The sequence below is a fragment of the Drosophila innubila genome (assembly GCF_004354385.1).
Source record: "Drosophila innubila isolate TH190305 chromosome 2L unlocalized genomic scaffold, UK_Dinn_1.0 4_B_2L, whole genome shotgun sequence".
Classification (NCBI taxonomy): Eukaryota; Metazoa; Arthropoda; class Insecta; order Diptera; family Drosophilidae; genus Drosophila; species Drosophila innubila.
In genome coordinates this window covers 2991576-3017737 of record NW_022995372.1, presented here as the reverse complement: position 1 = coordinate 3017737, position 26162 = coordinate 2991576, and the positions used below count along the sequence as shown (strand labels likewise).

Below are 26162 nucleotides of genomic sequence, written 5' to 3'. Positions count from 1 at the left end.
TATACGTAGCTTTTTTAAACGCTGAAGAGCTGGCAACACTGTCCATGGCTTCGGGGTGTGTCTGTGTGTGCCTCTCACTCACTCTCTCTCTCTCTCTCTCTTTCCTTAAACATATGCATGTGTGTGTGTGTTTGCTGTGCACGCTCCATGTGCATGAACAGCAGCTATGAATAGACAGCCCCATTGGAATTTTGTATTTCCCCCCACCACCACTATGCCAAGCGAGGTAAACAGCTGATGACGTCCATGCGTTCATTACGTGCTCTGCGTATGTATGTACGTGTGTTTGTTTGTGTGTTTCTCTGCCTTCTTCTTGAGGGCACTCGAAATGGGGCCCTGCGTGGGCCACACAGACCTGACCTTTTACCGCAAAAGGTGGCGCGGGGGCGAAGGTACAAAAACAGAAGAGAGCTCAACCCACGTTGTCATTGCCTGATGCCGAAAGCTCTAAGGCAGCGTTCGTGTCGTGTCCTCTGTCAGTCCTCGGCTCGTTACGGCTCCATTGCACTGGTTGCTTCGCCGACGCGTTGTCGATGACGATTTTTTGTGTACCCTCTCCCTCTGCCCACTTGCAAGTGATTACGTCGGCAGCATACGCTCCCCTCTCACACTCACTCACGCGCGCAGCGACTGCGATGGTCTGTTGGAAGCTCGCTGTCTGAATGTTGTTCATTCGTCTGTTGAATTCTGAACGCTTCGGTTCGCTTACTCGGACTCGCCGCATCAAGTGAAAAGCTTCAAAGAAAAGCCAAAAATAAAGAAATAACTGAAACTTGTGTGAATCAAAAGTGTTAACAAACAGATTGATAAAAGTGATAAGAAGAGACAAAGTGCAACAATATATATACTTTAATTAAAAATCATCATTATAATAATAAAAGACAAAGTTTTACAAGAGAAACACACACACAATGGATATGGATACGTTGCTGTTACCATCGCCGCCTGCAACGCCCCCGCTGCGAGATAATCAAATTGAAAACGTAAGTCCAGTGTAAGAGAGCAAAGGGTGACTCAGAGATCCACAAAGAGATTGACCTACAAAGTGCTAACGACTAAATAAGAGTGCAGCAGTGTGTGTGTGTGTGAGTGTGAGTGCAATGCTGAATGCAGTGCAAACTAATTAAAATTAAATGCGAAAATAAAAATGCAACAAATTCCCGCATTTTTTTTTGTGCCAGCAGAGGAGGGAGAGACAGAGACGCCTTCGCTTTTGACAAATCACGCAACAAGAAATGAAAAAAAAATACATGGCAAGTCATTAAGTGTATTACCGCTCTCACTTGCACTTGCCGCGTTTCTAAAAACAATAGTCGCGCATCTCGCTCCCACTCGTCTATGGCAATGCGATCACGCAGCGGGCATGCTTTCACGTGAACACCGCATGCACAGCGAGTGATACAAACACACACACACATATATAGGGCGAACATTGGACTCCACACACACACACATGCACAGCAATATGTGGAGCTGTAGTAGTTATTTGTTGTTGCTAGCAGCATGAGAGAGAGCGCGCGCTCAAGAGAGTGCCATGTTGACGTATGTAGTCAAGAGAACGTTTTGTTTGAGAGCGCATTCTTGACGCTGACTGTGAATTTGTACTTGTGAGCGTGTGAAGGTAAGTTGCCAATTAGAAAAGGCAAGCGGCAAAAAACAAACAAGAGCCAAGCCCCAGACGCAGCTCATGTTAATGAAAGGAAAGAAAAAAATATGTCACATTTTTGTAATTTTTTTCGCGCAAACAAACAAACGAACAAACAATTCACACACACAGCATACGCAGTCACACACACACACAACAAGGAGGCAACGTGCCGAGCCCATAAAAATATTTCAACGTTCGCTTTTTTACGAGTGACGGCCACCTGAAGCGTCGCTGCCAGCGTCGCTGTCTACTGCAACATTTTATGTTGCCTGCTTTTAGGCAGCGTTTACAAATCCAAAACTTAAATTATTTCATTGAACTTCTGCACATTATTTATGGCCAAAACGACGAAACGGCTATCAAAAGTTCAAAAAACTGACATAAAATCTTAGCCAAAATGCGACGTACATTGAACCTGTTTTTGCATGGGGGCTGCATCGAGTTAAGGTTAAGAGTGAACGACCTTGTAAAGACCGTCGACACCCGCCTACGTACATAATTTGCGAATGCCTTTTTTTTGCACTCACTGTAAAGTTATTGTAGGTCAAATCTCAGACAGGGGGAAAAAGTGAATGCGAAGGCTGATGAACTTGGCCCAAAGTCGATACGTTTATTGACCCTGTACGAATCCAACGATACAATTTATACCTATGAACATATGTATAAACGAGATATAAGACATACGATGAAAAATAAAAAAAACAAATAATCATGATGACATTAATATGATAATGTCAGAAGAAAAAAGATTTGTAAAAGTACTTATATTATAATAATAATACAAAACCATCTATCGTTATCTTTCATTAAGAAATATATCCAACTCATATCAATAAAAAATTAACTTATCCAGCTCTTTTCATTGTAGTTACAAAATAATAAAAATACAAATTTTTTTTATTCCTAAATTAACAACTATATACAATTTTGTATTTAAACTTCTCTTGTAGTACAATTTAAAAGTACTTATGCAAATATAAACCAACTCCTATTTTACAAATTTGTTATAATATTTTTAATATTAAAAATATAATAATTATAGACACCACAAATAATAATACTTATAAAAATAAAACATGTAACTAATGTAATTCTTCTCTTTATTGCAGGTCGCCAAGGACAAACAACAAGTGAGTGAGAATCTGCTAAAGGCCAAGCTGAAGTTGGTGAGCCACAAAAATGGCGGTGGCATTATTACGCCCAATCCCTCGGATACGGAGGATGATGCAGCCGATGTGACGCCATGCAAGAAAGCACGCTTAGAGCAACCAGCGGTTACATTGACACCGCCGCCAGACAAAGAGCAACAGTTGGAGCAGGCAAGAAAACAGGAACAGTTAAGGGAACGGGAACAGTTACGGGAACAGGAACAGGAACAGGAACATGACTCGGACACACAGGCACAACAACGTGTCAGCGTCATAATGCGTGTCAATAGCGTCGGCACCGTGTGCTCCTCCATTGAAGACAACTCAAGTTCCAGTTCCAGCTGCAGTTCCATCAACTCTGCCACATTTGCCACGCCCATTGCCGATGATTATCCGGAGGAGAATGTCTGGCGCAATCTTAAGTACAAAATGAATCGCAAACGTGCCGCCGAGGTGGCATTGCCCAAACCCACATCCGAATCCAATGCAACCTCAGCAGCTGAAATTCCCTCGCCGGCACCAACGGAAGTTGAAGCCATTACGTTATTACCAATGCCAAATCAACTGCTGCTTCTTAGCACAGTTGCTGCCCAGGCACAACCTCATCCGCATCCCCAACCTCAATCTAATCCTTCAGCTGCTTTGCTCTCGGAGTCCACGGGCAAACGCATTACAGCTGCTCAGGCAGCTGCCACACGGAGTCGCATCTACGAGTGCAGTTTCCCGGAGTGTGGCAAGAACTACTTCAAGAGCAGTCACCTCAAGGCCCATCAACGTGTCCATACGGGCGAGCGTCCATTTATCTGCAAGTGGGATAACTGCGACAAGCGTTTCTCCCGCTCCGATGAGCTCTCCCGTCACAAACGCACACACACCGGCGAAAAGAAATTCCAGTGTGTCGTCTGTCAGAAGAAATTCATGCGGAGCGATCATCTGTCGAAGCATGTGAAGCGTCACAATAAGGATAAAGCCAATGGTGTCAATCGCAATGTGACAACAGTTGTCACATCAGCAGCAGCAGCAGCTGTGACACTTTGTGAACTGCGTGCCATTGCGCCGGCCACATCCACAAGTCCTGCTCCTTGCTCTCAACCCTGCTCCTCCTCCGTCGCCTCCTCCGTCAACAGTCTGCAAATCTTTCATGCACAGGATCTGCTGCGATTACAGCAGGCAAACAATTTTGTGGGCTCCTTTGTGCGATAGAATAGCAGAAGTAAAAATTCCCAATCTCATCGCGACAGTATCACCAAGTCCAGTGACCACCAGTCACAAAAACCCAAAACAAATTACTGGACCCACATCCTAAGTCTTAAGTTAGCAGCTAAATCTTGTCATCGTTATCTGTTATCGTTATCGGTTATCGTTTATTGTGCATATATCAAGCTCTTATTCAATATATATCCTTGTAATTGTTGGTATCCATACTCGGATTCCATCATTTTGCACACGGCACACACTTTAATCTAAAGCAGATGGAATTCACTAGCGAATTCGCTAGGTAATTCGCTCTTTGTACACCATTAGTACTACTTGCAAGATCTTATCTGATTATTTTACCTAGTTCATATAGTTTATATATATACATTAAAAAAAAAATACAATACATACATATATCTATATATATATTATATTATATATACAGTATAGCTAAAAAATCTGTGATATTTAAGTTTTTCTTAACTATTTTCTATTGTACAATAATATAATCGCTCGTAAATATTTCTAAAAAAAAACAAAACCTGTCTACTTAAGTGTAAAATTGTATTTATTGCATGGAAAATCATGTCAAAACATGGACAAAATATGTCCAAATCTCAAGAAAACTAAAAAACAAAACAAGAAAAGAAAAGAAAATATATTTTCCATATAATTATTTATATCAAGTCTTTCAAATGGGCGGTAAGGGGCTTAAAAGCTTAAAATTAATTCTAAATATTCGCTGCACAGTAGAGATAGACTGAATAGAGTTCCAAAAATTTTGTTTTAATAAAGATAACTGTCACTTTGAATAAAAAATTTCCTTCTCGCCAACAGTAAAAAAAAGCTAGTTTGGCGCAAAAACGCCAAATGTGGCAGCCGTGCATGCAAACAGCGTTGCCAGAAATCGATAACAAATCCGCCATACGATTGTGATTGTGCGATTACTTATCGATATATTGTGAATTGTGAAGGAGACGACGCGAACGAAAAATCTAAAGGAAATTGCAAATTGCTTGAATTTAAATATATTTGCGTGTGTTTTAAATACATTAGCAATATGACGGAGGAGTGGCAGAGCCAGAACTTTCGACAGAATGTCATTTCCAAGATGTAAGTAGTCGCATTAAAAGTGAATGCAATTTGTTGTTGTATTTTTCTGTGTGTTTGTTTTGATTCTTGTTGATGTTGTTGTTGTGTGGCAGCCACGATATGTTGCCCCAAAGCGGACCCGAGCCGAACAAGAATGCCAGCATGATGGAGAATCACATATTCCGCAAGTCACGCACTAAGGATGAGTATTTGGGACTGGTGGCCAAACTCTTTATGCACTACAAGGACATGTCTCAGCGCAAGTCACAAGCGCAGCAGCAACAACAACAGCAACAACAGCAGCAGCTGCAACAGCAACAACAACCAGCAGCGCCAAATGCGGAAATGGGACAACAGAATGTGAATGTGATGCAAGATCCATTGAATGCACTGCAGAATTTGGCCACGCAGGGCAATCGAAATCCACAATTGATGGCCATGTCAGGTGCGCCGGGTCCAAATCAAATGAGCGGACCCGGCGGTGCGGGTACCGCTTCCAATTTGCTGCAGACACTGAACCAACAGCGTCCGGGTCAGCAGCAAATGCCGCCCAACATGGCCAATATACGTCCTGGCCAATTGCCCATGGTGGCTGGCGGCGCACAACAACAACAGATGCAGGTGCAGGTCCAGCAAATGGGAGGAGGTGGCAACAATGGACCCGGTTCCGGAGCCGGTCCCGGCGCTGTTAATCCAGGCATGCAGCTGAATGCAATGGGACCCGGTGCCGGTGCACCCGGACAAGGACAGATTGTGGGCAATGCCGGCGGCATACCCAATCAAATGGTGGGTCCAGGACCCAACAGCGGTCCCGCTGGCGTTGCAGCTGGCGGCATGCCTGGACAAATGCCGTCCATGGTGGTAAGTGCATGATGAAATCATTAATGATCAATTTTTATATCCTGTCCCATTAAATATGTACGAAACGTATGTAAGAAGCAGAAGAAGGCGTGGCAGACCTCATAAAGTATATATATTCTACCTCAGAATCAACAGCCGAGTCGACATAGCCTTGTCCGCCTGTCCTCCTCTTTGAACGTGTTGATCTCAGAGACTATTAAAGCTAGAGACTTCAAACTTGGTATGTCGGTTCCTGGATACCGTACGCAGATAAAGTTTGTTTTTATTTTGGATTGAAGCTCTATATCATATAGCTGCCATAGGAACGAGAGGTCGAAAATTAAGTTTTTGTATGAAAATCTTCTTGGTTTTATAAGATATCTCAACCAATCTGACACAACACAACATTTGGGCTGGAATTATACATCCTTATCAAATTTGGTTTAAATCGCACCACTATATCATATAGCTGCCATAGACATGCTCAGTCGAAAAACATGTTTTAGTATGAAAAAGTTTTTTGTTTTTTAAGATATCTGGATCAAATTGGTAGAATATGCATTTAAGTTGGTGTTATACAATCTGACCGAAGTTGGTCTAGATCGGTTTCCTATATAGTATAGATGCCATAGGAACACTCGGTCGAAAATCAAGTTTTAGGATGAAAAACTTCTTTGTCTTTTAAGATATCTCAACCAATCCGACTCAATATACATCAGGGCTGGTATTATACATTCTGATCAAATTTGGTTCAAATCGGACTTCTATATCATATAGCTGCCAATCGAAAATCAAGTTTTAGTATGAAAAAGTTTTTTGTTTTTTGACATATCTTAACCAAACTGATGGAATATGCATTAAAATTGGTGTTATACATGCTGACCAAATTTGATTTAAATAAATCCACTATATTATATAGCTGTCATGGGAACAATCGGTCGAAAATCAACTTTTAATGCAGAGTAAAGGTCACAGGGTATCCTACTGTTGCTCCGCCCATCTAGTCAATTATATATAACCATTACTTTTAAATTTGTATTAATTTGATGCTTTAGCTCGGCATGAATCCAATGTTGCGACTTAATCAAGGCATGCAGGGAATGCCAACAAATATACAGCAACAACAGCAGCAGCAGCAGCAACAACAACACAACAACGTTGTGGGCGGACCAGCGGGTCAGCAGCAAGTGGGCGGTCCAGGAGGAGGAGGAGCTGGACTGCCACCGAATGCGGTGCAACAGGGCGGGGCAATGAATCCCATGGCTGGCATGAATGTCAACATGCCTCCGAATATGCAGCAGAAACCAAATATGGCCATGGGACAATCTGGCCAAATGTTTGCTGGCAATCGTGGAGGCGTTGTTGGCGCACAACAACAACAGCAGCAGCCTTTTATGCGTTCAAGTCCATCGCCAGCGGATGCCCAGCAATTGCAGCAGCAGCAGCAGCAACAACAATTGCAACAAATGCAACAACAGCAGCAGCAACAACAACAATTGGTGGGCAATCAGACGCCAACACAACAACCGCCAACACCACAAATGCCAACACCACAGATGATTCCAAGTCCAGCATTGGTGCCACAATCGAGTCCCCAAATGCAGATGATGCAGAATCCACAGCGCAACATTCGCCAGCAATCGCCAAGTGGGTCCATCAATACACCTGGCCAGGTCACTGGCAACAGTCCATTCAATCCCCAGGAGGAGGCATTGTACCGAGAGAAGTACAAGCAGTTGACCAAATACATTGAGCCACTGAAGCGCATGCTGGGCAAGATCAGCAACGATGGCACCAGTAAGTGCACTAGCAATACGACAAAACCATCGAGACATCTATAAAAAAAAAAGACTAGATATTTAAATGTATAAACATCTTGGGCAAATGTCATGTCATTAATTCTATATTCCTTATTCTTGTTCACAGATGTCGAGAAGATGACCAAGATGAGCAAGCTGCTGGAAATTCTCTGTAATCCGGCGCAGCGTGTGCAGCTCGACACATTGCTCAAGTGTGAGAAGGCGCTGGAGAAGATGGATCTGTTTTCCTACTCCGGTCAGCAGTTTGGTGTAAGTAGCATTTGTAGTATTTGTTATAAGTCTAGTAAGGAAAGTTTCCTTATAATATTAATATTTTTCCCAAGAAATATTCTATTATTTTAAATTTTCACTTGAAAAATCCATTTTATCGCTTATTTTCGATCTAATACAAAATCATTTTTCATTTTTTAAATAAATTTTGTTTTTATTGTGTTATGCATTCAATTTTTTATTTAAAATCCAAAGTTAATTTAATATTAAAAACAAATATATCAATTACATTTGAAAATTCGAGTTTACTATTAAATAGAAACAAATAAAAATTGTAATTATATTGAAATAAATTGTTTCTAATAAAAGCACATTGGATCTTGCAGAAATCCTCGAATCCACTGCTGGAAGTGATTAATACGACACTGCAGAGTCCTTTGGCCAATCACACGCTGCATCGCACATTTCGTCCCAGTTTGGAGCTGCTCTTTGGCACCGATATCTGTGCTCCAGTGCCCGCGAAGAAGCCGCGTCTCGAGGAGAAGTCCTCGTCGCCCTTTGACCAGGATGTGCCGTATGTACTGCAAGGCGAGATTGCGCGACTTGACACCAAGTTCAAGGTTAAACTGGATACCACGGCCCAGAACAACAACAAGACCATCAAATTGATCTGCTGCCTGGATGACAAACGTCTGCCCAGTGTGCCGCCAATGAATGTTAGCATTCCCGAGGAGTATCCATGGCAATCGCCAGACTGCTCCCTCACCGAACAGGAATACTCGGCGACGCCGTTCCTGCACACAGTGCAACAAGCGCTCGTCGCTCGCATGTCCAAGCTGCCCAAGAACTTTTCACTCTCGCACCTGCTCGACACCTGGGAAATGGCCGTGCGTCAAGCCTGTTCACCCCAATCCAAGCCCAGAGCCATCTGTGAGCTGAGTGCATTGTTGGGAGTGTAAATCGTGAATCAGGAATAAACAGAATTCTAACGGAGCACACATTTATTGAAATCAATACGAAATCGTTCTATTAGAGCTTATAAGAATCATTATTAGAGATATGTTCCAAAACTATAACAGCCAATACCCGAAATTTTATCTGACAATGTAAAACAATTAAGATGAATTAAAATAAAATGAATAATTCTCATAACATTTTAAAATAACAATTAAATTTCCATTGAAAAAAATGGATATTTTCAAGTTATATTGACTACTTTAAAATTATTTTAATACAAAGTAAAAACTGTAAGAGTTGGAGACTTACAATTTGGATTGTAGGTTTCTTGTATGTAGTTTTGTGTCCCACGACCTTTTTAACCACAAAAAAAAAAAGAAACCAATAAATCCAATGGAACAAATAATTAAAGTTAATGATTTAGATATCATAATAAAATTTTTATAATTATAAATTATAAATTTTTTTATGTACAAACTGTCTATAATATTCTCTCAATCAAAACTGAATCAAGGTATAAGAGCAGATTGTGTCCAAATTTTAATACAAATAAAAATACAATACAACAAGAAATTCAGCAAACGCGTAAACAAATTATTAATAATAATTTTAAACAACAATTCCCTAGTAAAATTGATTTAAATTGATAATTTACTAAAAAAGAAACAAAACGATTAAATTTTATTCAACTTAATTTTTTTCTTAATTTGCTAATTCATAAAATCATAATCTAATCCAGTGTGATAAAGATGTTATTACTTATAATCCAAATTTTACATAAGTTTTTTTTTTGGACTGCCCTCAATGATCGACCGAAGTGCAAATAGCAGCACGCATATGTTTTTAACAGTCTGGTAAGGCTGTTACAGTTGAAAATTTGAGTATTAGCGCGCCAGTTTTATAAATAATTTAGACAAATACACTTTTCAGATAAGTAGCTAACACTTTTATTTATAATGCAAAAAGCTTAACAATAAATAAATGCTATTTTGGCTTATGTGCTTTGTTTTGTTCTTCAATTTCAATCAAATATATCTCCTCAAAACACGGCCAACCTTTTGGCATCATCGTAAGATAAGAAATTTTTATTATCAGTGCAAAATTTATTTCTGTATTATTTTGCAATTTGCTTCTTTGAATTAATACTCTCGGGAATTGTATGGTTTTTCCATTTCTCGGTCATAATGGAAATAAAAATGTAATATTCGTAGTTCTCGGAATTTTATTGACTGAATATTAAAAGTATAAAGTTAAAGGTACAACTATGTATATTATTAAAAATATACATTAGAAAAGTTTGCATCATAAAACTTTAAAAGCTGCTCATTTAATAAATTACTAAATATTCGGGAAAAACAATTATATAATTTGGAAACATATAAATTTGAAGCAAAGTCTCGAAAATAAAATAATATTTGTTATCCAGATACACATTAAATCAGGACGTTTCTCATAATAATTCTGAATCTACCAATATAATCATCGCGGCTATTATAAAGGGATAGTACTGGTTTTCTTATCAGTCTGGCGTCTGGCAACGCTGTTCATCCACTTCTGTCGATCTGGCAGGCCACCAACTTATGGCGCCAAATAGCGGGCATGACAAAATAAACAAATATCAGCTAATTATGAACGGACGCTTTGGAGTTGTGCTAACTGTAAATTCAGAATGTCGTGTTCAATTAGCACCGAAAATTGCTTTTGTATTCTTCTGTCGCTGTAGCTCTGGTTGTTGTTGTTGTTGTTGCCACAGACTTTTGACTGAAACCACCTGTATGAAGCTCTCTCACATATGTAATTTGCTCTCCCACTCACTAATTGTCTACGCTCTCCCTCTCTCTCTGTCGTTTGGTCGCTCTCTTTGTACTTTTACTAGCTTTCGTTTTGGCGCGTGCTCAGCGCTATACCGTTTTACCGCTGCTCACTCGTATCTCGGCTTTCAGATAGAGCGCACGTTCGTTTATTCAGTCGCTTCGTGTGTATGTGTGCGTGCGTGTGTGTGTTTATTTCTTTGCGTTGTTATTAACTTTTATATTTACTACGTCTACGTTTCTCGTACTATTGTACATAGATGTGTACATACATGTATATATAATATTGTATACGGTGTCGTCGTCGTCGGTTATATTTAGTTCTGTCTCTATTTCGATTCGCCACGCTGCTGCCACCTGTGCAGTCTTTGCCCCTCCCCCCTCCCTTGCCCTAAACAGCAGTATCAACAACAATAATAATAATAATAGTAATAATAATAATCGGAAACGCTGTCAATGCCGGCTGCACTTTGTGTACGTGTATCTGTATCTGTAAATGTATCTGTATCTCTAAATTGAAAATGTTTCAAAAAGGTATCTTATTACACAAAAAGTAAAAAAAAAAAAATAAATAAATAAAACAAAACAAATGTAGAGTGCAGAGCGCGTATTATCAGTGACATTACCTTGGGAAATATACATAAATTTGTGCCAAGCAGTCAGCAGCGACGTCGACAGCGTTGGCTTACGAGTGTGTGTGTGTAGTGCGTACAAAATGATAATTGAATGCAATAAATAAAAAGGCACAACAACAACAAAGAAAGAAATTTATCAAATTATATCACACAAGTAACAGTGCACAAAGCGCACAACAACAAAATAATCAAGCGAAAAAGCAGATACAAAACAAACAAACACACTCACAACACAATAACAACAACAAGCAACAGCAGAACGTTTAAGTGAGCAGCGACAGCAGCAGCGACGGTGGCAGCGACGCCAAAAGCGACAGCAACAGAGACAGCGAAAATAGCAACAAAATGTCGAAAAACTGTTGAGGTTCGTATACATGTGTGTGTGTGTGTATTGTTAACTTCTGTAATCATTGTTGTCAACTCAGCTTTTTTCCCGTCAGATGTAGTTTTTTTAAAAATCCTTTTGCGGAAAAGTGCTGACTCGTTTAAAAAGTTTTTTGTTTTAGTATTTCTATTAATGAACATTTTTAACAATTAATAATTCGATTTTTCAGATTTTTTAATGTGATAATTTGAGCTTTGTATTCAACCTTCAACCTACCAAAAATAGTTTTTCTTAGCTCCAAAAAGTTGACAACACTGCTGCTGTGTGCTTTATGAATGCCGAAAGCTTTTATGTGTGTGTGAGTGTGTGTGTTTACGTGGTTTATTTACTGCTTCAGTGCATATGCTGCCCCCCTCCCTTCTCATACACGTTCACACACACTCACCACTCTCTCCCACTCTCTCTTACGCTCTCGCGCTCTGAGTGCGGCTTATGCTGCCAACTTCGCAGTCAACGCAATCTTGGGCTGCTCTACTTATTCTGTTCTTTTGGCATTATACGTTTTTTGTGTGTCTTTTTTGCGCCCCAATAGCAACAACAACAATGTTGATTACAAGAGACAGCCCAAAAAGCCCCCCCCACACACACACACACACATACACACACATACACACATAGACACACATAGACAACAACAATAGTAGCAGCAACAGCAAAAAGTGTGTTGACATTTTAGTTGTTGCTGTTGTTGCTTTTTGTGTTTTCCCGTCTGTTTTGCTCTATATGCATGTACAGTACGTCGGAATGTGTGAGTGCGTGTGTGAGTGTGTACGTGTTTTAAATTATCAAGCCGAGCTTGTCAACGCAAGCAACACGCACATACGTGTATGTACATGTATGTAAATACAGCTGTATGACATGCACATGGACATATATTTACATGTGTCAGTGTGCCGGTGGGCTGGAATTTGAACTGGAACTAAAACTGCGCATAGGGCTTCAATGCACGCTACAACTTGACAGATACTTACAGTATGCCAAGTAATTGTTTTGACCGGACACCGTAACGATGATTAACTTTTTAAATATAAATTAACAAAAATAATAAAAAACAGAGATTAAAACCGTAATCAAAATTGTTACCTTTAACCGATATTAACCGATTGAAATTAGTAACCACAACTGCAGCCCTAAGTGAAATAAAACATTTTTTAAGACTAAGCTAACAACTAACTTTGATTATTTTAGTTCTTGAGTACTTTATCGATATTGACATTATATACAATCAATCTGTAAAATTCTAGATTTTTCCTATGCATTAAGCTAATTATTATTGAGTTTACTTTTTTTTAACTATAAATATCAATATAGAAGTCAATAAAAGAAGTCCCTTTACTTTATTGAAATTGCGTTTGGATTTAGAAAAGAAATAACAGAAATAATGAGATATATTTGAACTTTAGGTTAAAAAATAAATTTTGTTAAAATTTTGGGAATATTATTTTTCAGAGACTACATTAGGTTTATTTATATTTATTTCTTTTAGTGTTGTCAGAATAATTACTTGACTAGCTATAAATGGGCAGACTTGCAGACAGACGAAGGAGACAGCCTATTGATTTTCAATCGATATTTAACGTGGCTTCCACCCTCTCCCTCTTCCCCACCCTCGCCCACCGCCAGCAAGAACCTAAAAGGGGGACAAAACAGCAGTTGACTAAGTTTCCAACTGTGTATTTTGCTTCTTCTGCTTTGCTTGCTCTTTCTATCACTTATTTTGCTGTTGTTTGTTCTTGTTGTTGTTGTTCGATTTCTGAAATTTGTTTTGCATTTGAATTGCTATTGCTTCTTTTGCGGCTTCAGCGGCTGACATCGACGTCGGCGTCGCTGTTGCGTCGCAGTCGCTACTGTTGCTGTTGCTTCTTCTTTATTCTTCCATTTTCGTTTCACCTTTGGGTTCGACGCGAGACTCACTCACGCATGCATAATCAGCAACTGTTTGTATGCATGTGTGTGTGTGAGTTTGTAGTTATTGTTGTTGCTGTTGTTTTTGCTGTCTGTGTAATCGCGGCTTTTTTATTATCTTTTGATTGCGCGCTGCTTTTATGGTTGCCATTGTATATTTTTTTGTCGCCTATTTTGTTTTTTCTGTCTGTTTTTTGCTTTTTGTTTTTGTCAATTCCCTTTTTGCATCGCAACCGCAAATTGTTTTTGTTGTAGTTGTTTTATTTTCTTTCTGTTCAATTCAATTTAATTTTAATTCGCTTTGTAGTTGTTGTTGTTGTTGTATTTAGTCCTAAGTATTTTCACCTGGAACTGAAGCTCGTCACCTGTAACGGTACAAATCATTTGCTGCACAATTTCTCAATTGTTTGTCTGTTTTATTTGTTATTGCACTTTGCAGTCTCTTCTGCTCTCTTTTCTTGTCTTCAATTCTTGGCTGTCGGCTTGTCGCTTGTTTGTCACGCTTCGCCATCGAACCGTTAGGCAACGTCACCGGCCGTTAATGGGAGCGTGGCACAGTGGTCCTTTTCCTCATTTTTAACTCCAATTTACATAGGTCCAAAGATCTACATATTTAATTTCTATGCTGAAAACTCAATTGCTCAGAAAAGTTTAAAAATTATGCATGAAATTTTATTGTTTAGAAAACTGCATGAACTGTAAAGTACATATTTAAAAAAAAATTGTTTCTCATAATATTACTAATTTTAAAAGTTTTACTATAAATATTAACATACATGACTATTTGGGATTTGATAACTATATCAGAGATATTTTGACGTAAATGAATGTCAAATTGTAAAATATCTCTTTGATAAAATTATAGGAGACATTGAAAAACCTTATATATTATAAATGTGAATTAATCCAATCTGAATTGAGCATAAGGACCACTGTGCGTGGACTACAATGGGCGACAAGTAGAAGGGTGGTAGTGGGGTGCTTCTGTTGCTGTCATGTTTGCTTATGAGCCAAGTAGAAATGCATGTGAATGTATGAGTGCATGTATGAACATGTGTACTCCTTCATTTCCGCCAGAGCTACAGCTGTCAAATGTGCAGGTACCAGCAACAACCCTCCCCCTACCACCCAACCGTTACACTTTACTCCTTTCTCTCCCTCACTCTCTTCCATTCCTCAATCTCTCTCTTTCTCTCTCTGTCTCTCTCGTTTACTCACCACGGCAACCACTTGTTTTCCCAAGCACAACAACAACACTCACACGCACACACACACACACACAGTCAGTCAGTCATTCTCACACACACAAACACACACATACACATTCCTTCAAGTTATGTGGCAGCGTTGCCACCCAATTTTTCCTACTTTTTCATCTTCTTCTTCTTAAGTTAAACAGGACATCCGCTCTGTTTGTGTGTCGCTGTCGCTGTCTGCGTTGCGTCTGCGTCGACGCCAGCGTCAGCGCCTGCGTCGACGCCAGCCGCATCGCATTCACATTCCGTAGCGTCTCCGTCGCGCGTCTTGCGGCAACAGATGGCAAAACTTTTTGCTGCAAGTCGCAATCATACAAAAATTTGTTTCAACTTTAAATCGAAATAAAAGTTATTAAAATAAATATAAATTTATTAATATAAATATTTCATTAAAAATTACGCATACGCAGCGAGTGTCAGCCCGTAACTAGACTACACTATCGAGCGCGCTAAACTTACGTATGTGCAACATTTTGTGTCTCTTTCTCTCTCTCTTTGTGTGTGTGTGTGTGTTTGTTTGTGTTGCGCGCGTTTTTTTCGTTCAACATATGGCAACATAATTGAGCCGTTTCTCAAGTCACATTTCATTCGTTTCAAATTTGTTGTCGGCAGTTTTATTTAAATTCAACACGTCGTATACGCAATCTATCAATATATCGCAACATCTGGCCCGCTTTTCGTCTCAGTTGACTTTGCATGCCCCATGCACACAACATAGCACAGATACATACATACATAAATACATATATACATACTCATGAGACGCAAAGCGAAAACGTCTTCGATTTCGTTTTGAATTTCCATACAGTTACATATTTATAGATTTCCAATATACCCTTTTGGCGCTGTGCAATGGGATATTGTCATTTTATAGTGCAGTATGTAAAGCATTTAAATACACTGTGGGATTTTTTTTTTCTTAACATAATAATAAATAGAGTCAGGTAGAGTAATATATTATTTATACAAAAAATTGCACCTTAAGAACACAAAATGGCCATACAATCAAATCGGTTTCTATAAATCTAATAAACTTAGGTTCTCGACGCCGAATCAAATAAAAAATCAAAATTAAGAAATCTTGGAATTATTAATAAAAATCTCAAAGCTTAAAAAGCTAATCTTACAAATGCGAAAGAATTTCAAGGCATTATGAACATTTATATTATTATTAGCCACTCATAAGAAAACAAACCCACATCTAAGCTCATTAGCTAAACTGCTTAGGATGTATGGTAAAAATATAACTTCGGTTAATGAAACATAAACATAATATACACCCACATAATTAGGTGTATTTTGAAAAACAAATGCGTTAGTTTTTTAGTCATATATGTATTAAAAAAGAATATCATACATTAAATTAAAATATTATTAATGCGTTAGTTATTTAGTCATATATGTATTAAAAAAGAATAATATACATTTAATTAAAATAATATTTTCCTTAAGGCAAAGAACCAAGTTGATAAAAACATATTTTATCTATGCAATAAAATGCTACTAAACCTGAATTATTAAATTTATCTTATTTATATAGTAAAAACGTAATAAGGTATTTATATGCTTATATCACTTATGAAGTTCTGTAAGTGTATTTTATTTAGCACTTCCTAAAGTCACAACTACCCGATTGCTTAAGAAAAATACATTGAAGTTGATGATTTTTTGTTAAACAAAATTCCCAAATGCTTGACAAACTAAAATCAGATAACTGCATAGATATAAGGAACAACTTTTTGTCTGTCTGTTTTGTCGGCTAAGTAATTTGACTTTTACACGTGTGGCAAGAGTATTAAATATTCGATACAACTGCGTTTTGTTTTCATTTTCATTCCGATCTTGATCGCGATTATCAAGATGATGATGATGTGAATATGATGATGATGATGACACGCTCAATTAAACTAAAAGCCATCAATATATGAGCTGCGTAGTGCAGCTCATTAGTTATTAGACTCCACATATATGTATATGTATGTATATTTAGATATACTCATAATGCAGGGCAACTAGTCTAGAAGTAACGCGTAACATGAATAATACGAGTTTGAGTTGCGCATCGAAAGTGAATGAAAGTGAATTAACATAATGAATACACGTACAGTGCTCGACAGTTCTATGTACTCACATTTTGTGCCATCGTTGTGCATTTATCATAGAAATTGCCGAAGGCGTACGGGGCGTATGAGTGCTGCACAACACAATACAACAAATGCAACTTGCGCTTTCGCTGACCGCTGTCTGCTGCATTTACTGGTCACAGGTGGTCGAAGTCACAGACTTTTGTTGTTGTTGTGGAAAAACCACATTACAAATGCACAGTGGAAATAGTTGTGGGGTTTTCGTATAAATCCATTGGCTTTAAGTAGCACCGTCGCAATTATCTAGACAATTATTTTGTCACTGGCCACATGTGTGTGGCCCACTTTGTTGCCTTTTGTGGCTTCTGTTCTTATTATTATTTTTTTTTTTGTATACTCCCTGTAGTCACAGACAATGTCTGCAAAAGGGTGGCATAACGCTGTGATAATGTATGTAACAGGCAGAAAAAAAGGTAGCTTTAATTCTGAAAAGTATGCAATGATAAATACGAATATTCTTAGTTATATGATAAATATTCAAATTTAAAGATGTTTTGTTTTAAAAATGCATTAAAGTTCAAAAATGTTATAAATAATAAATACGAAAATCCTTAGTTTTATGACAGATATCCAAATTTAAAGATGTTTTGTTTTAAAAATGAATTAAAGTTTAAAAATGGTTACAAATAGAGTACAATTATTGATTGCAAGACTACAGAATTTTTTTTTTCTTTAAAATTTGAAGTATATACAAAAACAGCATTTAAGATGCACATTCTTTAAACATTTATATTTTCAGTGCAAATATTCTTAAAAAAAGGATTCTTTAGAGTTTTAATACTGGGTATGCCGGTTACTAAATAGTCTTTGTAGATTAAGTTAAAAAAAAAAAAAAACTTTTTTGGACTGCTGATTAAGGTATCTGCAAGTCTGACACACTCAATTTGGAAATTTTTCCCTTTTTTTATACAAATATTCTGCTTAAAATATCTGAAATTTGAATAAATTTGCCTGTAAATTCATCTTAAAATATTAACCAATTGGCTACAGAGTATTTGAGAGTCGAGCAGACTCGTCTGGCGGATTCTTACATGTTTTTTACGGACTGTTGGGCGTTGACATTGAGCGTCGTCCGACGTCACGACCAACCATTGCCACAAGCAGACTTATTGTCGTCCTCCAATGTCCATCGCCTCCTGCGTCCTTTGTCTGAGCGGGCTGGGAAGGGGGGTGGAGAAGGGGTAGCAGGAGAGGGAGGAGTCTAGGGGTGGTAATCGTTAATATTTAATGAACAATCGCATTTCACTGAGTTGACTCGCGGCGCGTTTCACTTCAAAAAGGGGAAAAAAAGGGCGAGGGTGAAAGAGGGAAAGGGGAAAAAGGGAAAAAGGCGAATCGGGGTAAGGGAAAAAACGAGGAAAATGCCGGTCAAGCATTTAGACATAGACATCAGGCCCACTGACACACTTGAAGCGAGGAATGCAGAGGAACTGCGCGTGCTGCGACATTTATGACCATTAAAGTCGCCACAACAACAACAACAACAACAGCTATAAAAACCACTACAACAACTACCACAACCACTACAACAACAACCACAACTAGGGTACCTGCTCGAGGGTTGCGGGTTTTCCATTTTTCATTCAAATGCCATGGAATAATTGCTTTTTCCTGTAGTGCAATACATGTGTGTGCGTGTGTGTGTGTTTCAGTTGGGGGCAGGGGAATTGTGGCAACTGTAAACAATGAACAAATGTCCCACACACATATACAACACACACTTATACACTAATGTAAACCAGCCGCTTTTGTTTTTTGTGCCCTTCGTTTCACTATCCAAATTAGAAACAACTTTAAAAAGAATTAAAAACTATAGAAATATATAGAATATAGAAATATATGCGTAGCATCATAAATTTATACGCCTTTTTAATATAAGCATAATTATTTCTATTAAATAAAGCTATAATCGATTTGTAGAGCTTTAGACAAGTACTGTCCTAGTTCTAATATCTAGATACTAAATACCGTTGCAGAGAGTTTAATGATTTTGTCAGGCAATAGATAACACACAAAATAATCTGAACTTTTCCTCCTAAAATAAAGGTTAACTTTTTTTTTAGCATCGATATCCCGAAAATATAAATGTTTTTCTGTGTATCCCATTTAGAGGGTATTTGCTAGAGCTTACCCAATTGCATATACATATATTTTTCTGAGTATTTAAGCTAGGTTTTCTTTTAAGCAAGGCTGCAAAACCTCCAAAATGTTGTTAAGGGTTCGGTTTGGCGGTTCGAGCCATAGAGCAAGACGTCGGTTCGGTTCGCGAATTGGTTTATATACCCCTGAACCCAAGGTTTGGGTTCCAAACTTGGTTCAATTTCATACAAAAAATTACTTTTATTGTTATGCATTTTTCTCTACATTTAGAACTAATTATATTTTTTTTTTAAAGAAATCAAATTTTGATGATAATTTAAATTTATTTGAAGATTTATTTCAATGCGAAGTCTTAAATAATTGCGTAATATTAGAAAACCATAAAATTTATGTAATTATTTTTTTTTCGAACCGAACCTTTTATTTTAGAAAGCGGTTCGGCTCAGGTTCGGGTTCGCATAGTTATTCATTTTAAGGGTTCAGTTCATGATCCGGTTCAGGCTGCTTACTAACCCGAACCGAACCGGTTCTACGAGGTTCGGTTCAGAACCGGCTTGCAGCCTTGCTTTTAAGATGTATTTTTAATCTTTACCAACAGTTCATCAATCAGCAGAAAATTCAGTTAACTTACAGGGTATTTAAGTTGATATTCCTTGAGTTGTTTGATTTGTTTTACATTGCTGAAGCATAACTAATTGCAAAGTCACTTAATTTACAGGGTATTTACGCTTCTCTGGCTTTTATCACTCTCTCTAATTGCTTTTTTTGCCATTCTGTTGTTGTTATTGCAGCGGGCAAAATGGACGCGGCCGCCATGGCCATTGCAGTGGGCAGCAGCAACGGCAGCAGCAGCAGCAGCAGTGCCAGCAGCAGCGGCTACGGCAGCGCAACAACAACACCAACAACACCGGGACAATACGAGGGAACGTTGACGGCGACGCCAATGGCGACGATTGCCACTGTGGCGCCCTTCTACAGTGAAGCCCTAACCAGTCTGGATGCACAGCATCGACAGCAGCAGCAGCAACAGCAGTTGCAGCAACAACAGCAGCAGCAACATCAACAGCAGCAACAACAATCGCATTTTTATCATCAGAATTATAATTACGGCATGGAGGCGTACAATTACAGTGCCTACAATTATAATGTGCCCAGTGCACGCTACGAGAAGCTGGCCAAGTACAACAACAGCAATATCAGCAGCAGCAACAACACTCTCAGCAGCAGCAGTAGCAGCAACTCCCTCAGCAACAGCAACAACAATACGCTCAGCAACAACTCGAAACCACAGGCAGCTGCCACGCCTTTTTATGCCCAGCCCCCACAAACGATACCCTATGAAGCCTACAAATACAAGTTACCGCAGCAACAGTTGCTGCCGGCACAGCATCAAACACAACAGCAGTATCAGCAACTGGGCATGGGCATGAATATGGGAATGGGCATGAATATGGGCATGAACATGGGCATGAACATGGGCGTGGGAATAGGCATGGGAATGGGCATGACAGCAGCAACAACAGCAGCCCAGAAGCAGCAACAGCAACACCAGCAACACCAACAGCAGCAGCAGCAACAACAACAGCAGCAGCAACAGCAACAGTTGTTGCCGTTGGAGCCAAGCTATGCTGCAATTAAACCAAATAGTCGCTATCCGAATGTGACGCCAAGTGTCTACGGCAGTCCAGGAGCAACAGTTGCAGCTGCAGGTGCAACAATTGTAGCCGGACAAGCAGCAACCGTTGCCGCTGGCGGCGCCAATAGTCACGCCTACTATGATAAATACGCCATGTCTCTATATCCGCCCAATTTTGCGACAGCTGCGCCGCTTTACAGTCCGCCGGAAGAATCTGCTTATCGCAAATCTTCTGGCAGTGGCAATTGTCACTGGAGTCTCGACTACAGCACCAGCAATTGTCATGCGCTGCCGGGAACAGCTGGAACGGTGGGAAATGCAGCTGCATCTTCAGGGGTCTATCATCATCCGTCGACAACGGTTGGTACACATTCAGCTATGCCTTCCAGCAATGAGTTGTATTACAAATATGACAAGTATGCCACGCCTACAGCCTACGGCGGCAGCAATCTCTATCAGGCGAATCTCTCACAGAGCTACGTGGGGCGTGGCATGTGGCCGCCTGTGAATCCTGCAGAGAATTCACAGCCCAGCTCAAGACAAAGCTGTTGCACCCAAGGATTTCCTCAACAGAGTTGTTATTATCCCCGAAGCAATGGCTATGGCACTGTGGCGCCACCTACATATCCGGCTGGCAGCACTGGTAGCTCCCTCAAGCTCAAGCATCCGACTGATCTCTACACGAATTACGAATTGCCGCCTGTCCAGCGAGGCAGTTATGCCTATGGACAGCCAGGAGGAGGAGGAGGAGTAACAGGTGGTGGAGTAGGCGTAGGCGGTATCTCAACAGCCACGCCCCCAAGCAACAACAGTCAGCGTTATGTGCCACAATTGAATTTGGGTCTCGAGGCGAATGTCAGCACCGCTTACTACAATGATCTCAATAGCTTGGACAATTATGGAGCGCATCGCACACAACCTTATCCTACGCAACCACATGATAGGGTGGGTTATCAAAATCAAGCCTATTCCAACCAACCATCCTCGCTGGAGTATCAGTACCGCAAGCGGACTGTGACGCCCACAGTATCTGCTAACAATTGTTACCTATCCCAGAATAATTTGGGCAATCTGGAGGCACATGTGGGCAACTATGTGGGCTACGATCTTCATGCTACCGCATCAGCACAAGTGCTCAAGACGCAAGCTCCCAGTTCGCATAGTTCCAACATACGTGAATTTCTCTCTAGCTGGAATGATGATGAGGAGGAATTGCCCGTTTCGCAGTCCGTAGCTGTTGTGGCACCAACTCCAATTGCAACTCCTGCTGTACACTCCAATTTCATGTATGAAACACTGGCGCCAGCTGGTCCAGTGGCCACCGCTGTGTTGGATGCTCAGGTTAGCGAATTAAATCTGCCCGACATCATTATCGATCATCATGAAAAGTCCAGCGTCAGTTTGGAAAATTTGGCGCCCAACGTGTCGCATGTGGAAGATTCGTTTGGCAGTTTCGATGTGGAAAAGGAACTCGACGAGCTGCGTCTCAAGAAATGCAATCCAGGAGAGCAGCAAGCTGTCGAAAGCGATGCTCTGGAGGAGATACTAAGAGAACCTGTGGTCACAGAGCAGGAAGTAGCTCCAATTTCACTGTCCCTACCGCTGACTAGTCCCATTCCGACTGAGCTGACGACTCAGCCGGAGACCAGCATTGAGTTTGATCAGGGCACAAGCAATTCGAATGAGTCCACATTTGAGAAGGAGTACGAGACTTTTATACACAAGATCGGCAGCGATACGGAGATGAATTCCCAGGATGACAGCGAGTATCGGGAGCATGCAAGACGCTGCAAGTTCTCAAAGCGCAAGAGAAAGTCGACAGAGGAGGTGGAAGCAGTAACAGACTCACAGTCGCCTGTGGAGCAGATTGAAGCTTCAGTTCCTGCTTTAAACACGCCAATTTCCACTCCAAAAACCTCTGCTCGAGACAGTCGCAAGTTGTTGGCGCGTCGACGTCGCAATCGCATTAAAATGTTAAAGATACTCGAATTCGAGAGTCCCAAGATTAAGCATCGTTTCTATTTTCGCACTTTGAAGTTGCTGCGTCGCAGATTTGCGCAATTTCAAGTGCGGGAGCAGCGATTGCAGCGTTGGAGAAGACAACTGTCCCTAAAAAAGGAGCGTCATCTGCCTCTCATCAAGCGACGATCGGTTATGCAGTATGCCCAAAAGGAACAGCTGCAGACTATCCCTAGTCTCAAGGGTCTCAGTGATTCTGCGCTTCGAGCGAAGACGGAGACGGAGACGAGTTCAGGACGCGAGACGGTCATCAAGAGCGTTCATGCTGTGAGAGAGAGCAAAGACTGTGCGCCTGGCAAGCCGGAGATAGAGGAGGAGAAGTCAAGGGAGTCGACAGATCCCTCGAAGACTGAGCTGCTTTCGGAGCAGCACAACTCGGACTCTAATCACACGCAGTCTTTACAGTCCGTGGAACTCTTGGGCAGCTTCAAGGGCTTCGATGATGTGGAAAACACAAATCTATCGCCCATGACCAAGCTGCGAGTGGAGGAGCCTGAAGTGGCAGCGGTAGCCGTAACCGAAGCAGCTGCTCCCATTTCCCTGGAGCAGGTTAAGCAATCGAAGCAGCTGGAGATACAAAGATGGCTGAGCAACAGCATGGAGGATCACGCCATTGAAAAGCAACAAACGGAAGGTAGGAACATATTGTCATACATCACAAACGCAAACACAAAAAAAAAAACTCAAAATCTATATCTAAAGAATCTATAATAACGATGGTAAAAACAGTCATTACTTTGTCAAATTTGAAACGATTTCCTTTGGGAATGTCAATTTTATGGAGTGAACCAAACCGAAACAAATATAGGTTTCGGTTTCGGTTCCGGAACGTCCCGAAATAACTATTTTGGCAAAAGGTTCCATTTCAGTTTTTTTCTTTCGGTTCCGGTATCAGTACCGGTACGTAATGGTAACCCAAATCAATTTTGAACCATTTTAAAATTTTAAGATGTTGTTTTACGTATTATAAATATGACATCGATATAACGAATTTAAAAATATTTGAATGCAAAATGTATTTAAATGCCAAATCATGGTCAAAATGACATTTCGCTTGAAAATCGGTTCACTTTTAATCAAATTATGACAGTTTGAAGTTGGTCAGACTGCGGGTTTTAGCCACTTTACAAGTCAAAATATTTGTTCAATTTCACATGATTTTTTACAAAAAAATAAAAGGTCTCAGAATCAAGTTTAAAGTGTTGTTTTACACTAATTACGATATAAGGAGCTGATTAAAAGTGAAAACTTGAGATTTCAAATTTTGAATTTTCAAAAAATCAAAGGGGGACCCTTAGCATCGAAATCGAATCTTCGTCGAAAGTAATTAATTTTTCTAAATGATCAAAAATTGAAAACAGAATGAATTTAGAGGTCAAATTATGATCAAAATGACATTCCGTTTTAAAATCTATTTCGTTTTGATCAAGTTATGACAGTTGAAAGTTGGACAACTCTTTAACCTAGCAACTTTACCACAGCCGTACCGGTATAAACGTTTCGGTATTCGGTTCTTGACAGAGGTTTTTTTTTTTACCTTAACTTTTCTCAAATTATCAAACTTTCATAGCTTTCCCAAAATATTTAATATTTAGCATCTAATTAAATTCTGAATTCAAATTGGAAAATTTAATGTTTTACCATCACTGTCAAATTTTGTTGTACTTTATACAGTCATAACTTTGTCAAATCTGAACCGATTACCATGCGGAATGTCTTTCTTATTATTTTTTGACCCCTAATTTTGTTCTGCATTAAATTTGGAAAATTTAAATTAATCACCGTCCATTTTTTTCAAACTTTACCCTTAACGCTTTTTCAAAAACTTCAAACTGTCATAACTTTTTTAAATGTTAACTGATTTTCATGCAAAATGTCTTTCTAATCATTTTTGAGATCCTAACCGATTTCCAAGAAATTTGCTAATTTTTTGGGCTTATAGTTTAATTCTTTAATTACATTAATTACAAATATTTTAGTAAATGAATCGGAAGCCGTCACAACTGTAATCAGCTTATCCTCATCATCCTCCTCCTCATCTGCGAGCTCTTCGAGCTCAGAGGGGAGCAGCTCCAGCGATGACTCGGATTCGAGCAGCAGCGAGGAGAAGATGGAGAATGGAGTAAGTAGCTCGAGCAGCAACACATGTTCTGGCGAGGAAAGCGACTTCAATGAGTTGGCTGCACTGCAAAAGGAGCTTTCCCAGCAGTCGGAAAATGCGCTGAAGTCAACAGCAGACTTACCAGCAATACAGGATGAAGGTGTCCTGGAAAAGGTGTCCAACAACGACATTGCCAAGCTCAAACAGATACTTGAAAGTGATGGCGATGGCGATGAGGAGTTGGAGGCGATATCAAAGCCACAATTAGAGGAAATCCAACTGGAGAGCCGAATTGTACCAAAGCTAAGTGACCTTAGTAAAATTGCCTTAAATAGTTCCTTAAAAAGTAGCGACTTAGACATAAGAAGCCCCCACGATGGGGATGTTATCAAGTTGGAGGCTCCAACCAGAGAATTGAGTGTGGAGGAAGCCTTGGCTGAGATGTATCAGCAAATTGGTGTCGCCTCCGATGCGGAGGAAACGGATGCACGCAAGCATATGGAGGAATCAGCAGCCGGACAGGATGTGCTCATCAATCTAGCGGAGATCTTTGACAACAACAGCAGTGATCTTTATGTGGTGCAATGTGACATGAATGAAAATATACTGGGCGTGGTCAATGGTGAACAAAACGAGCTACAACAACAACAGCTAATTGAGCTATTAACCGAACCGGAGCCAGTTGAAGAACAGGACGAAAACGATGAAACTGAGCCACAATTTGATGGCACGCCTCTCATCCATCACGAGGAAATTGTGCCGCCCGAGAATTGCAAGATCTTTGAGAGACGTCGACAGTTGCTCAAGTATCTGCACTCCAAGTACGTGCAGGGCAACATCAGTCGCTTCTATCACGCTCAGCGTGTTCTCAAGAAGTACAAGAGGTACAGGAACCGCAGGTTCAGTTCCCTAAGTCCCCACTGTCCAGAGTTCAGAGTTCCAGCCAGAGCTGGGAATTGTCTTTAAGCTTTTTAGCAAGAATCTTTTAACGACAAATAAATAGTTATTTTTATTAACTACAATTTTACCAGCACTATAAAATTAATTGATTGCATTTTTTTGAATATGAGCATTTCCACAATTCCAAAATTTCACTAAAATAACTAAAACTATTTTTATATTTCAAAAGTATTCGGGAGAAATGCAAATCACAACACAAATTTTCAGTGGTGTAGAGTATTTAATATAAATTTCAGCTAAATATTTGTGAATATAAAAATCCCAGCTAAAAAAATCATACTATTTATTTGACAAAATT

At 39.7% G+C, this 26162-nt stretch overlaps 3 protein-coding genes across 3 annotated transcripts; all 3 read left to right on the top strand.

Moving 5' to 3' along the window:
* The first annotated feature begins 622 nt into the window (after nucleotides 1-622).
* On the top strand, nucleotides 623-4519 carry LOC117780375 (transcription factor Sp2). The gene is made up of 2 exons (XM_034616888.1): nucleotides 623-983; nucleotides 2758-4519. Exons 1-2 carry the CDS (start codon nucleotides 912-914, stop codon nucleotides 3997-3999), a joined length of 1314 nt encoding a protein of 437 aa, XP_034472779.1. The 5' UTR covers nucleotides 623-911; the 3' UTR covers nucleotides 4000-4519.
* A 421-nt stretch (nucleotides 4520-4940) lies between these two features.
* On the top strand, nucleotides 4941-9109 carry LOC117781882 (mediator of RNA polymerase II transcription subunit 15). The gene is made up of 5 exons (XM_034618763.1): nucleotides 4941-5106; nucleotides 5199-5946; nucleotides 6981-7722; nucleotides 7852-7994; nucleotides 8342-9109. Exons 1-5 carry the CDS (start codon nucleotides 5054-5056, stop codon nucleotides 8912-8914), a joined length of 2259 nt encoding a protein of 752 aa, XP_034474654.1. The 5' UTR covers nucleotides 4941-5053; the 3' UTR covers nucleotides 8915-9109.
* A 2558-nt stretch (nucleotides 9110-11667) lies between these two features.
* Nucleotides 11668-25944, top strand: LOC117779643. The gene is made up of 4 exons (XM_034615909.1): nucleotides 11668-11722; nucleotides 19940-20592; nucleotides 20659-23437; nucleotides 24783-25944. The coding sequence occupies exons 2-4, from the start codon at nucleotides 19948-19950 to the stop codon at nucleotides 25868-25870; spliced, it is 4512 nt and encodes a 1503-aa protein (XP_034471800.1). The 5' UTR covers nucleotides 11668-11722; nucleotides 19940-19947; the 3' UTR covers nucleotides 25871-25944.
* The last annotated feature ends 218 nt before the right edge of the window (nucleotides 25945-26162 follow it).

Coding starts and splice junctions, on each gene's coding strand:
- LOC117781882 (XM_034618763.1), top strand. CDS start 5,054: ATGACGGAGGAGTGGCAGAGCCAGAACTTTCGACAGAATGTCATTTCC. Junction 7,723..7,851: donor GATCAGCAACGATGGCACCA/GTAAGTGCACTA, acceptor TCTTGTTCACAG/ATGTCGAGAAGATGACCAAG. Junction 7,995..8,341: donor ACTCCGGTCAGCAGTTTGGT/GTAAGTAGCATT, acceptor TGGATCTTGCAG/AAATCCTCGAATCCACTGCT.
- LOC117779643 (XM_034615909.1), top strand. CDS start 19,948: ATGGACGCGGCCGCCATGGCCATTGCAGTGGGCAGCAGCAACGGCAGC. Junction 20,593..20,658: donor GCATGAATATGGGAATGGGC/ATGAATATGGGC, acceptor ATGGGCATGACA/GCAGCAACAACAGCAGCCCA. Junction 23,438..24,782: donor TGAAAAGCAACAAACGGAAG/GTAGGAACATAT, acceptor CAAATATTTTAG/TAAATGAATCGGAAGCCGTC.
- LOC117780375 (XM_034616888.1), top strand. CDS start 912: ATGGATATGGATACGTTGCTGTTACCATCGCCGCCTGCAACGCCCCCG. Junction 984..2,757: donor GAGATAATCAAATTGAAAAC/GTAAGTCCAGTG, acceptor TCTTTATTGCAG/GTCGCCAAGGACAAACAACA.